The 13,504-nt window shown below is 35.9% G+C and overlaps 1 protein-coding gene across 1 annotated transcript in view; it reads left to right on the forward strand.

Annotated features, from left to right (window-relative positions):
* Positions 1-13,504, forward strand: part of LOC115220744 (b(0,+)-type amino acid transporter 1-like) — a 40,604-nt gene that overhangs the window by 25,133 nt on the left and 1,967 nt on the right. Inside the window, exons 7-10 of the mRNA XM_036510204.1 lie at positions 1,842-1,945; positions 4,872-4,968; positions 9,161-9,310; positions 12,488-12,656. Coding sequence (XP_036366097.1) covers positions 1,842-1,945; positions 4,872-4,968; positions 9,161-9,310; positions 12,488-12,656 — 520 coding nt within the window. The remainder of the gene's footprint in view (positions 1-1,841; positions 1,946-4,871; positions 4,969-9,160; positions 9,311-12,487; positions 12,657-13,504) is intronic.

Consider the following 13,504-nt stretch of genomic DNA (forward strand, 5'->3'; position numbering starts at 1 on the left):
TGAAATCAGTACTTGATCTATTTGAGGGCTTACTAGAAACTGATGAAGAAATTTAAAGACCTGTACCATGTTAAGCCATTGACTAGCAATGAAATGTAGATTGGGGAAGTGGAGACACTCATAATATCAAAATAATTTCGAACATCAAAACACAATGAAAAAATGTAATGCAGTGCTTGGCACCTGATACCCAGATCAGGATGAACAAATTACATAGAACTCTGTTACCTTTGGGGCACTGTTTTATATGGGTTGCCATTTCAAAGCTGTGAATGTTGGTTTTAATGTTGGGCAGTTACTTTCTGGTATTGGTGACATAGCCATTGATTGTACAGTAGTTAAAAACTGTTATTTAGTAGCTCAATATGATACAATCTAAATAATAGTCTGCTTGTTTGTTTGACCATTAGACTTTAGTTAGTTAGAAAGGTGGAGTAAAAGTGAGAGGGGGCAGGAGAAGAAATGTGAGTAGAGAAGAAAGAAGAGAGGAGTATAATAATACACTAAGGCCAAATGCATCACATGGTTAGTTGAAGGGAGAGGTGAAGAGTGAGAGAAAAAGATGAGAGAAAAGTGGGAGAGAGAAGTGGTAATGATGTACTGTAGGGTGGGGAAGGAAAGGTGAAGAGAAAGAGAGAAATGTTATGAAGAGGGGAATTACATGGTTAAAAAGTTTGTTGAAGAAGAGAGGAATAGAAATTTGAAGTGCTTAGCAGAGGGAAGTTTTAAAATCATATAATATATTATTGGGACAGGAAGTGAAATAATTTGGTAAAATAAAATTAAAAATCATCCTTTCTTTCTTAAATAGCTTCTCTTATCTTTTTTTGTTCAGTGGAATTTCCACAGATCCCAATAGTATAATACATAATATAACATTTGATTGAGGAAAGGCGGTGAGCTGGCAGAAACATTAGTACGCTGGACGAAATGCTTAGTGGTATTTCATCTGTCTTTACATTCTGAGTTCAAATTGCACCAAGGTTGACTTTGCCTTTGGTTCTTTTTGAGTCAATAAATTAAGTATCAGTTGCGTACTGGGGTCGATCTAATCTGCTGGCCCCCACCCCAAAAGTTTCGAGCCTTTTGCCTAGAGTAGAAAAGAATATTTCATGAAACACTTCAAGGTAGTGAGCAGCATGGCCCGAGTCCAATAACTGAAATAACTAAAGAGTGAATAGGTATTTCTGTTCATCAGACCACCTGTCTCTATTTGTTTACCTCTATCTCTATACAGGATGGCTCAAAAGTAGGTTTACAGTTATTCAAATATCTCTTTCACATTCATATATTAAAAGTTTAGATCTTTATTAAGAAAAAAATATGAAACCATTATTCTTTGCTAATTTAGTTAATTGTAAGATAGAAATATAAATGTAATAAAATGTTTTAAAAGAAATTTAAAGTGCCCGTGTGATTAACTGTAAATCTATACACTGTATATCTGGTTATTTTCATCTATCTCTATCTGTCTGTCAATCCGCCTGTCTGTCTCTGTCTATCAGCTTCTCTCTCTGTGTCTATCTGTCATTCTATCTCTCTCTGTCTATCAGTCACTCTCTCTATCCATCTCTGTCTATCTATCAATTTATCCCTGTTCCTCTATCTACTGTTGTCTGTCTTTTTCCGTAATAAATTTTTTAAAATGTACACAGTTACAAATTTATATTTATTTACATGACATTCAGGTCTGATAGTTCCTGCACCCCACCACAAGGTTTGGATATGATCTATGTTGTTTTTGTTCTTCTTTTTAATTAATCAGTCAAACACAAAACAAAAAACAAATAAAACAAATTCTTCAAGATGCAAATTTCTAAAGAATACTTATTTTTTTCCAGTTATGGGCTGATCGAGTTCTTGGGGTTGCTGCCATTATAATACCAATTTCTGTGGCCATGTCAACGTTTGGCGCAACAAATGGAATTTGTTTCACAAGTGGGCGGTGAGTATAAGTTTCCAGCCCATATTTTGTTTCATCTTAATAATAGTAACGATGTTTATGATGATGGTTATATTAATGAAGATGGAGGTGGGGAGGATGAGAAAGTGACGATGGTGGTGTTGAAGATGATGTCAATGATGACGGTAATGGCAGTGAAGTTTATTACATGATTATCAAAATATTTTCCTATTTTCTGCATGTAGGTTCTTGCATTTTATTTGGAGCGATGTAGTTTGTCCACCGATGCGACGAAGACCATCTAGTCATCCTGGGGTGGGGGTGGGCTTGTTTTGTGAGTCTGCAGATGGCTAGTGAGGCCAATCTGGGCCCATTCTTCCTGGCTTATCTGCGGTCTTCTGCAACAGCGATCCTATTGGTCTCGCATGTGTTGGCACCCTTGTCGACAGCTGATATGGGTCTCAAATTCTGATACAACGCCAGCAATGTTATGTACTGGAGTCAATCTGATCAGTTATACCTGTTCTCCAAAATGTGAGGCCTTGGGAAACATTATCATATGGGAAGGATCTAGATAGAATATTCCATTTCATATAAATTTGTTTATTATAAAGGTAGTGAAGAAAGGAAGAGAAGAGAGAAAATTACTTCTGGTTCTGATGTCTTGTTTACATAGGTAGTTCATCATCTCACTTGATGAAAAGAATATCTAACAATTACTCTACATATCAATAAATACAAAAATTCTGGGATTAATAAATTAATTTGGTCACTAAAGGAACATAATAAACAAATTGATATGAAATGGAATATTCTATCTAGATCCTTCCCATATGATAAAGGTAAATCTTTTTGTCCGCTCTGTAATGACGAACAATTTCTCATCCTGCTTTCAGAGAATTTTCTTCTGAACTTGTTTAAAGAATGCATTTATCATTATAAACATTGGCAAAAACATACCTTTAGTTCCTATAAGTAATTTCTACCAATCTATAAAATTTGACCTTTAACTACCTTCTTACATTTCATTTCCACTGCATATATCTATTTCCATGCTTTTAAGCTTTATTCCAATTCATCTATCACGCTATATTTCTCCACTCTTGATTTTCCGTTAATATCTTTCTTTCTCCTTTTTCCCTTTCACCAAATTGCCTTGGACATTAAATCTATTAACATCTAAGAAGAAATTGCTTAATGAAAGACGTGTGAGCGTTCTATCTTGTACACACTATTCTAAATATGTGTTTAGAAAATTTTATTAAGTGTCTATATTTGTACTCATATGTATCCATTTATATGTGTACATGTATATGTATATACGAATAATCATATATTTGAGTATATGCATATATATATATATTTGTATACATGGGTACATGTTGTTTGTATTTATCTGATGCTATTTATAGCTTGTTTTGCATATGTTTGTGCATATATATATGTATATATATATGTGTGTGTGTGTGTTTGTGTGTGCATGTGTGTGTGTATATATATATATATGTGTGTGTGTGTGTATTTGTATGTGTATATGCATGTATATGTACATGTACAAGTATATCTATTGAAGTCTCTATATTCATATGTATGTATATATATGTGTGAGGGGAGGGTATTTGTATGTGTTTTGAATAAGTGCATATATGTGTGTGTGTGTGTATATATGTATATGTGTGTGTATGTATATGTATGAATGTGTATACATATATATACGTGCGTGTGTGTGTGTGTGTGTGTGTGTGTGTGTGTGTGTGTGTATATGTATATCTGTAAGATTTATCATCTTAATCTATATTATTCTACTGGATTTGGAAAATTGTTGGCAGATTAATTCAGAATTTGATCTTTTTAATGCTATTCTCGTATACTTGTAGTTACTGTTATATACATCATTATATTAGAATTAATATTAATTACATATCACAAATAAGATGTTTTCATTATACTAAATAAATAAATGTATTAATACTTCCATTTCATTTATTAATTAATTGATGATAATTATAATAACGATAACAATTATAATAGATAATTAGTTTTATTTCACTTAATAAATAAATTTAATAACCAAAATATTATAGTATTGTATAGTTTATACGTTATATTATTATTACAACAATATTATTTTGTTAATTCTCAAAGAATTATAAAATTTGTACATATACTATTTATAGTCACTTAATTCAAAAATAACAATATTAGTTATTTTTATTGTGAGAAATCCTTAATACTTGTTTTGTTATGTTACTTAATTTACTTATCTATAGTGTTCTCCCTTCCGTTATATATATATATATATATATATAAATATATATATTGGGTTGTCCGGAAAGTTCGTGCTGATTTTTAAAGGAAAGAAAAAGGTCAATAAATACTTGCCATTGCATTTTTAATCAACTAAATACGAACCATTTTGTTGTACAATGCGTCTCAATCTTTCCTTTGACTTGAAAATACCCTCTTCCCAGAATTGAGGGGGTTTCATGTCAAAGAATTCATCGAGGTATCTTTTTACGTCATCCAAGGAATTGAAATTTTTACCATTAAGACTATTCTTCAGAGACCTGAATAAGTGGAAATCCGAAGGAGCAATATCTGGTGAATATGGGGGGTGGGGTAACACATCCCAGCCGAGCGGCAGCAATTTTTGTCTGGTTCCCAAAGCATCGAGTGCCAAAAATGAACTTTCTTATCTTCCATCTTAAAGGGTTACAGAATTAACACAGGTTATAGGAACATAAGCCTTCTTCCACGAAAAGATAGCTTAAACTGTGCTCTAAATGGAGGTGTAGTCAAATCCTATTTTATGAACTCAACCATGTTCTAAAATAAGTCGAAAGGTAAGCTACTATAAAACGGCACAAACTTTCCGGACGACCCAATATATATAAACATTTGTGATATTGTATGTGTTGTTGTTACTGTATTTACTGTTACAATAAATGTCTCATCTTGTAATCTTTAGATTGACTTACGCTGCAGCCAGAGAGGGTCATCTCCCACAGGTTCTCTCCTATCTTCACATCAGGAAGAAAACTCCTGTCATCTCCCTTATATTCTTAGTAAGTCAAGTATATGATACCTCTGTATTCTCAGATGTTCATTCTATTGTGTTGTTAAATTATGTGTGTATATGCATACATATATACATGCATACATATGCGTGTGAGTGAGTGACTAAATGTATGTACAATATATATATATATATATATATATATATATAGCGAGAGAGAGAAAGAGGGTAGTGAAAATAAAGAAATTCCTGGGCGCTGGAAGGCTGAGAACACAGCTTAGAAAATCAGGTAAATGCCCTTAGAAGTGACCAGCAAGGCTCCAATTGGTATTTGCTGCCTTGTAAAGGTGTTGATCCAATTTTCTAAGCTGTCTTCACAATCTTCCTGCATTCACAAATTCTTTTATATTCTATAGAATATCAACACATTGGGGCTTATAAGTTTGTTTACAATGTATGTGTGTATGTATGCATGCGTATGGTAAAGCTTTAACATGTAGAAAAACACTTGATCAGTGAAGTGATTAAAGATAATCTTTAAAAAAAATCCCCACAAATCTTGTAATTACAGCTACCCAGGGCGAAATAATAATTTATCAATAATAAGACCTATTGAGTCAAGTACGTCAACATCAGCATCAAAATAAAAATCAAATGGAAGTTGTAGTTATGATACCCGTGCCGGTGGAACGCAAATAGCACCATGCGAACGTGGCTGATGCCAGCGCTGCCTGACTGACGTCCATGTCGGTGATACATAAAAAGCACCAACCGATCGGGGCTGTTTGCCAGCCTACCCTAGCCCCTGTGCCAGTGGCACATAAAAAGCACCCACTACACTCACGGAGTGGTTGGCGTTAGGAAGGGCATCCAGCTGTAGAAACACTGCCAGATCAGACTAGAGCCTGGCGCAGCCTCCTGGCTTCCCAGACCCCGGTCGAACCGTCCAACCCATGCTAGCATGGAAAACGAACGTTAAACGATGATGATGATGATGATGATGATGATGAATTCATTCCATTACTTATTAATATGAAAACAAGACCGTTTGTCAGTTTGAGTAAAAAACAATTAAACGAGAGACAATTGTAAAGAAGACAAGAAAGAAAGCCCCAAGAAAGATAACCAACGTTACACTAATTCAATGTCAAACAGACGTAAACCAGTTGTCAATAGTTTATTATGTGTCCGGTGGACTACCTTTAAATTCCGACAATATGTGTTTCCTGAAATATGGGCATACCAGAAAAATCTCGTTCCTTGAATTTATGTATTCAGTTGGAAGTTCTCATGTTTTTCAATAGATACAATTTTTCAATAGAACACACAGAAGGTTTTTTAGACCCCGTTAATATAGGATTTGGATTTAGAGAGGATTTGTCACTCGATATCGAAATTGATCCTTTCGTCTTTAAGTTTCCAGATTAAAACCGAAAGGGTTATTGAATCCCTCTTATCACGGTATATAAAATTCGAAAGATAAATGTAGGTAGAAGATTCTTGCACTTAGTAGATATCCACTTTCCTAGCACCCATAATAAATAATAAATGTGCCCTTTTAAAGCCTAGCCGGGCTCATGGGCCTGGTTTCAATGGCGTATGTGTTCTCCAGTTGGACGGGACACCATTCCATCGCAGCGTTACTCATTTTTGCCAGCTGAGTGGACTGGAGCAACATGAAAGGAAGTGTTTTACTCAAGAACACAATGCGTCGCCCGGTCCAGGAATCGAAACCACAATCTTACGATCAAGATGCTTGACACTCTAACCACTAGAACCCATAGACACAGTAAAATCTTTAACAGACACACAATAAAAGTTTCTTTTTTATGTCCTGTTAATGTCAAGTCGTATATCAATAAGTAACAGATGACTCAAACCTGCCCTGGCTGAACATGTAAAGACAAATCTCAATTACCTCTTGGATAGGACTGTGATATATCTTCCGTTGTTTACGAAGTTTGGCTTGTTATATGTCTCCACTGTCCTGCTTTTGTTACCAACTTTGACCCTCCACAAATCCCAAATTTTATTTTGGTTCACGGGAGCAACTGCCTTTCGAAGCCTCATATTGTTGTTAATTGCTCGAAATGAGGAGTTGATGGACAGCCAACAACTGATGAAGGGTTGTTCTTTATGTTACTTGTCTTGTTTACCATTTGTTCCTCTCGTTGTTCACATAGCCAAGTTCGTCTGCGTATTTCATGTTGTTTACGTTTTTTGACGTCCTATACCCATACATACACACACACACACACACACACATATATATGTACGTATATGTATGCATATATGCATGTGTGTGTGTATATATATATATATTTCAAGAGTAGTGTTCACAAATTTCAGGAAGCATGGAGTTTTTGAAGGATGGATTGTCCTGACCGAGAACACCGGAGGTCTCAACTATCACAGGCTCGATCATAAACCTGTCGGAGAGTGACCTATACTTTGACAGTTTGTTTTTCTTAGCTTGACGAACAACAGAGCCTGGGCTGGTAGCTGACAACACAGGGGAAGGTGTCACAGCTTGTGGCATCCCAGATGAGGGACCTACCAACACGAAACGGGAAAATTGTCATACCATCCAGCCTTTTACCATCCCCTCAGTCTTGCCCTGCAGATTCGAGCTGGAAAGGGAAGCCTGTGGCATTTAGGCCCTGATTTATGATCTTGTTAAGGGTGGCATAGAAAGTGGTCAGCACTATGACGGCAGGACAGTGGAGTGAGGCTGAAAGAATCCACTGTGGATCCGAAGTAGCATCCATGAGGCTCTCAGATCTGGAGACCAAACCTCAAGGAAATGCCAATGCACTGGTAGTCATTATCAAGCTGAGTGCCAGTTGCAAGTGATGGCACCGCATTGAGCCAAGCTCTGCTGTGAGGCTTGAAAGCTGAATGGAAATAAGTTGGATGGTTCTGGTCAGGTCTTGAATAAACCATTGCACCTTATATATACACGGGTATGGCGATGGAAACAAGGAAAATAGAACTCAAAATATAGGTATATGTGTATTTTTATTAATATTTAGCAGAAGTAACAGAGTGACTCAAGTGCCGAAAGTTTTGTGGCTGATAAGTGCCAACACATGAAACTCTTGGTCCCTGAGTCATTCTGTTCCCTCTGCTAAATATCAATATATATAAGTAATGATTTACCATTCAGGTACACACCTTGTAGTGTGTTGTTCAAAGCCTCAAAGCCCCTTCACAGTTCCTTGTATAAATGTGCAGCACACGACAACTTCTAAAATGGATTGATATGTAAATAAGTGAAACAGCAAATAAAGAATTATATACCTTGTGACAAGTTATATGAGATGACACATATGTACCTATGATGCACCACAACTGTTTGCACGGGATCTCACCTGTAAGGTACCAGTGCACGGAGTGAGTAGACAAACGTAAGAAAGGCACCCACCATGGCAAGGGACGACTATCAGAAGCGTATATATATATATATATATATATATATATATATATATATATATATATATATATATAATATATATATATATATAAAGGGAAATAAAACAAAAGACGAAGGCAGGTGGAGTACAAACAAACAAATGTATTAGTATAGCGCTCAGGAATAGAAATAGAAAAGTCTTATGATTGTATAAAGAAGTGTCATGGGTGGTCATAGAGTCGATACATCAGAGTCACCTATGCGGCTAAGCACTTTATAGGTACGAAACCAATGGTCACTTTATGACCAGCCCCGTAACATTTAACTTCTTACAAAATATATTTCTGCTATAATGCTTTAGAATGTGCTTCATTTTCAGATATATGAACGACTGATTATATAAATAGGGAGGGAGAGAATGTGTATGTGTGTAACATATGATGTACATACTGTACACTTTTTGCTCCCCAAACATGCAAATCTATCAAAATTGCAAGCGTTTAGTGAATTATCTTACCCAGTTTTATTGAATGATTGTATTTCATGTTTTAGTTCTGTTTGCTGAAATTTGTGATGCCATATCCAGGCCCTGTTTTGGAACCAATGAGGGAGCCTCATGTCTCCTCCAAATCTCAAATCTCTCTCTAATGAACTTTAAATAAAATCTGTATCAGAAAAAATATATTAACTGGTAAAAGAAATAAAAGAAACAAAATTGAACAGCTTCGTCATGGATGGAGCTCCTTTGTTTCCATGTCTGTTCCAAACAATTATAACATCCCATTGTACTATAACTGTCCTAATACTGAATTCTTTGCTTTATCTGCAGGCAATAATTGCTTTGATCATGATAATACCAGGAGAAATATCTTCACTAATTGATTTCTTCAGTTTTACTGCCTGGCTTTTCTATGGACTGGCTTTCTTATCGCTTATAGTAATGAGGTTTACAAAGAAAGATGAGCCCAGACCTTTCAAGGTAAGTAGACAATCACACACACACACACACACACACACACACACACACACACACATACACGCACATGCAGACGTGGATATATTTCTTGTTACCAATCCTCACCTGTTTTTGAAGCAAGATAATATTTCCCTATGGGCAGATATATTTCCACGGAACATTAGGAATAAATAACACTGCTTGGATGACAGGGATGCTCATTTACAAATATCATGTTATTGAGACGAGGAGACACACACACACATGCATATGAAATCGATGAGAGTATTTACATACATTGGTGCAGTGAGTAAAGTCAGAATAACAAAAGAGTACTTCTGTAGACTATGGGAAATATGAAACTCAGAGCTGTCTGCATTTAACAAAACCATATCTCATAATGCTTTTGTAGTACCAGTGCTAGTGCCAATATTTGGAACATGAAAGCCAGAAAAGTACTGACTACCAGTACTTTGAATGTTGTACCATTCAAAACGTTTTATTCTTTACAAACAATACACAATGCTTCAAGCGATCTACAATACTCTCCTATACATACATACATACGTACATACACACATACATACATACATACATACATACATACATACATACACACATACATACATACACACATACATACATACACACATACATACATACATACATACATACATACATACATGCATACATACATACATACATGCATGCATACATACATACATACATACATACATACATACATACATACATACATACATACATACACATACATACATACACACATACATACATACACACATACATACATACATACATACATACATACATACATGCATACATACATACATACATACATGCATACATACATACATAATACATACATACATACATACATACATACATACATACTACATACATACATATATGTATATATTTATATATATATAAATATATTAGGTTTGGAGATGATGTACAGGTATTTTATATTAGAAGAAATGAGGTACTCAGAAATTCGAATGGTTTTATATTTACAGATATTTATTTGTATATTACATGTTTTTATACATCATATAACTTATATCATATATCATATATTAGCGCTTTCTGCCATTCTAGTGGGGTTTTCAAATCGAACTATATATATATATTTATAAATATATATACACACACTCACACACATACCCACGAATGAGTAGATAAACGAAAGAAAGGCACTCAACACATTTACTGGAAGTTATGAGGCTGGTTGCAGCAAGCTGCTGGTGTCGATCAACCTTTGTCACACCTGTCCGCCAGGCGTTGCCCTCTTATGTGAGATGAAGTGATGGTGGCAGAGGCAGAAGGTCAGAGAAAACAGCCTTTGAATGTCGCATTGCATCATTTAGACAATACCTGCTGATCAGTAAAGAAGGAACTGAGCACATACATACAAATATATACATACATACAAATATATACTTACATACAAATATATACATCAGTAGTTTTCAACCAGGGTTCCGCGGAACCTTAGGGTTCTGCCAGTACAGTCCAGGGGTTCCGCAAGAAGTTACAAAACTGCTAAAATCGGCAGTAATTTTTAATTCTCCTGTGCAGATATGTGTGCATAAGACTATTAAATTATTGCACAGGGGTTCCTCGAGCCAGTGAAATGTTTTCTTGGGGTTCCGCTCCAGCAAAATGTTTGAAAAGCACTGATATACATACATACAAATATATACATACATACAAATATATACATACATACAGATATAAACATACATACAGATATAAACATACATACAAATATAACATACATACAAATATATACATACAAATATATACATACATATAAATATATACATACAAATATAAACATACAGATATAAACATACATACAAATATATACATACATACAAATATATACATACATACAAATATAAACATACATACAAATATATACATACATACAAATATATACATACATACAAATATATACATACATACAAATATATACATACATACAAATATATACATACATACAGATATAAACATACATACAATATATACATTCATACAAATATATACATACATGAAGAGCTTCTTTCAGATTCTGATTGAACTTGGTAAAACTCACAAGGATTTGGTCATCCTGGATTGGCAGTAGAAGATATGTTCCTTGAATGCCATGCAATGGGATTGAACCTGAAACCACGTTTGTTGAGAAGTTTCTTAACCAGACAGCCATGTCTGTGCCTCATAGTTACAAATCGAACTTCTTAATCGTTAAATCATGTTGTGTCCCTGTGTAGGAACGTGGTTTAGTGGTTAAGGTATTTGGCTCACAATCGTAAGGTTGTAAGTTCGATTCCTGGCAGCGCTATGTGTCCTTAAGCAAGACCCTTTATTTCACATTGCTCCAGTCCACTCAGCTGGCAAGAAATAAGTAATACCTGTATTTCAAAGGGGCCAGCCTTGTCACATTACTTTGTTATGCTGAATCGCTCTGAGAACTATGTTAAGGGTACACATGTCTGTGGTGTACTCATCCACTTGCACGTGCAATTTCACGTGCAGCCTCTTCCATTGATTGGATCAACTGGAACACTCACCATCATAACCGATGGAGCAACGGTAAGCAAGCTGTGTCTCTGCGTGTCGTTGCTTTTCTGTTTATAGATTGCATTTTCAGAACACATGTTAGACATCTTTTTATTTAAGTTTTTCTGTAGTGGATTTTGTTATTAGACGTGGCCATGCTGGGGCATTGCCTTGAAGAATTTTTAGTTCAATGAATTGATCTTAGAACTTGTTTTGCTTTCGAAACCTGATACTTATTCTATGAATCTCTTTTTCTAAACTGATAACTTATGGGAATGGAAACTCGAACACCAGTTGTCAAGCAGGGGGGGGGGGCAAACAGAGGCACGAAGATATACACTTGACAACCAGTGTTGGTGTGCTTACATCCATGTAACATTGGTAAAATTTACTGATAGAATAAGGCCCAGGCTTAAGAAAATAAGCACAGAGGTTGCGTCATTGAACTAAAGTTCTCTCAGGCAGTGCCCCATCATGGCCACAGTCTAATGATTAAAACAAATACACGATAAAAGATAAAGCATTACAATTCTCATCAAATTTTTCAGCTGCTAATCCCTTTTGTTTTCAATGAAACCAAGATTAATTTTTAAAATTTCTCCTTTATCTTCTTTTAAGGTTTTCATCCTTGTACCAGTTGTAATGCTCATCATCTCCGTATATCTGGTGGTAGCACCAATTGTACAAAATCCCGATTTGGGTTTTCTCTACGCCTTCCTTTTAATCATCGGAGGACTTATCTTCTATTTCATTTTTCTCCACTTCAAAGTCCAGTTGCCATGCATGGGTAAGTGTGCCTTTTTTTTTACCTATCTTTTCTCATTCTTTTTCTTGTTTCTGTCATTTGGCTGTGGCCATCTTGGGCCACCACCTTTGACTGAGGCCTGGCAAACCAGATGGCTGCACCAGACTCCAATCTGATCTGGCAGAGTTTCTACAGCTGAATGTCCTCCCTAGCGCCAACCACTCTGAGAGTGTAGTGGGTGCTTTTACGTGCCACCGGCATGAGGGCCAGTCAGGCGGTACTGGCAACGGCCACGCTCAAATGGTGCTTCTTATGTGCCACCTGCACAGGAGCCAGTCCAGTGGCACTGGCAACGACCTTGCTTAAGTATAATACATAGATGGCTATTTTTACTAAATACTGCCTCAATTATATATACCGGTTTTTTAATCACCGTGAGATCTTAGAATGCTGAACCTTACAAAGGAGGTGACAGAGGACTGGGATATGTGGTGCATTTCTATACTCGAGAAGATACACCCACCACAGCAGAAATGAGATACTAAAACCAATGTGCCATGTTAAAAGCGTTGGTATGGATGCTGGTGCCACGTAAAAAGCACCCTGTACACTCTGTGGAGTGTTAGAGAAGGCATCCAGCTGCAGAGACCAAGCCAAAACTGACTATGAAATTTCTTTTTATGTGGCACTAGAATGGGTGATTTTTACATGGTGCTGGCATGAGTGTTTTTCTTATTTGATTCCTGTCAAACTGTCCAACCCATGCCCGCATGAGAAATGGACATTGAAGGATGATGATGATGATACTAACCTTTATGTATATATATATATATATATCTACCTCGTGAAGGTGCATGGCTCAGTGGTTAGAGTGTCAAGCTTACGATCGC

The sequence above is a fragment of the Octopus sinensis genome, linkage group LG17 (assembly GCF_006345805.1).
Source record: "Octopus sinensis linkage group LG17, ASM634580v1, whole genome shotgun sequence".
Lineage (NCBI taxonomy): Eukaryota > Metazoa > Mollusca > Cephalopoda > Octopoda > Octopodidae > Octopus > Octopus sinensis.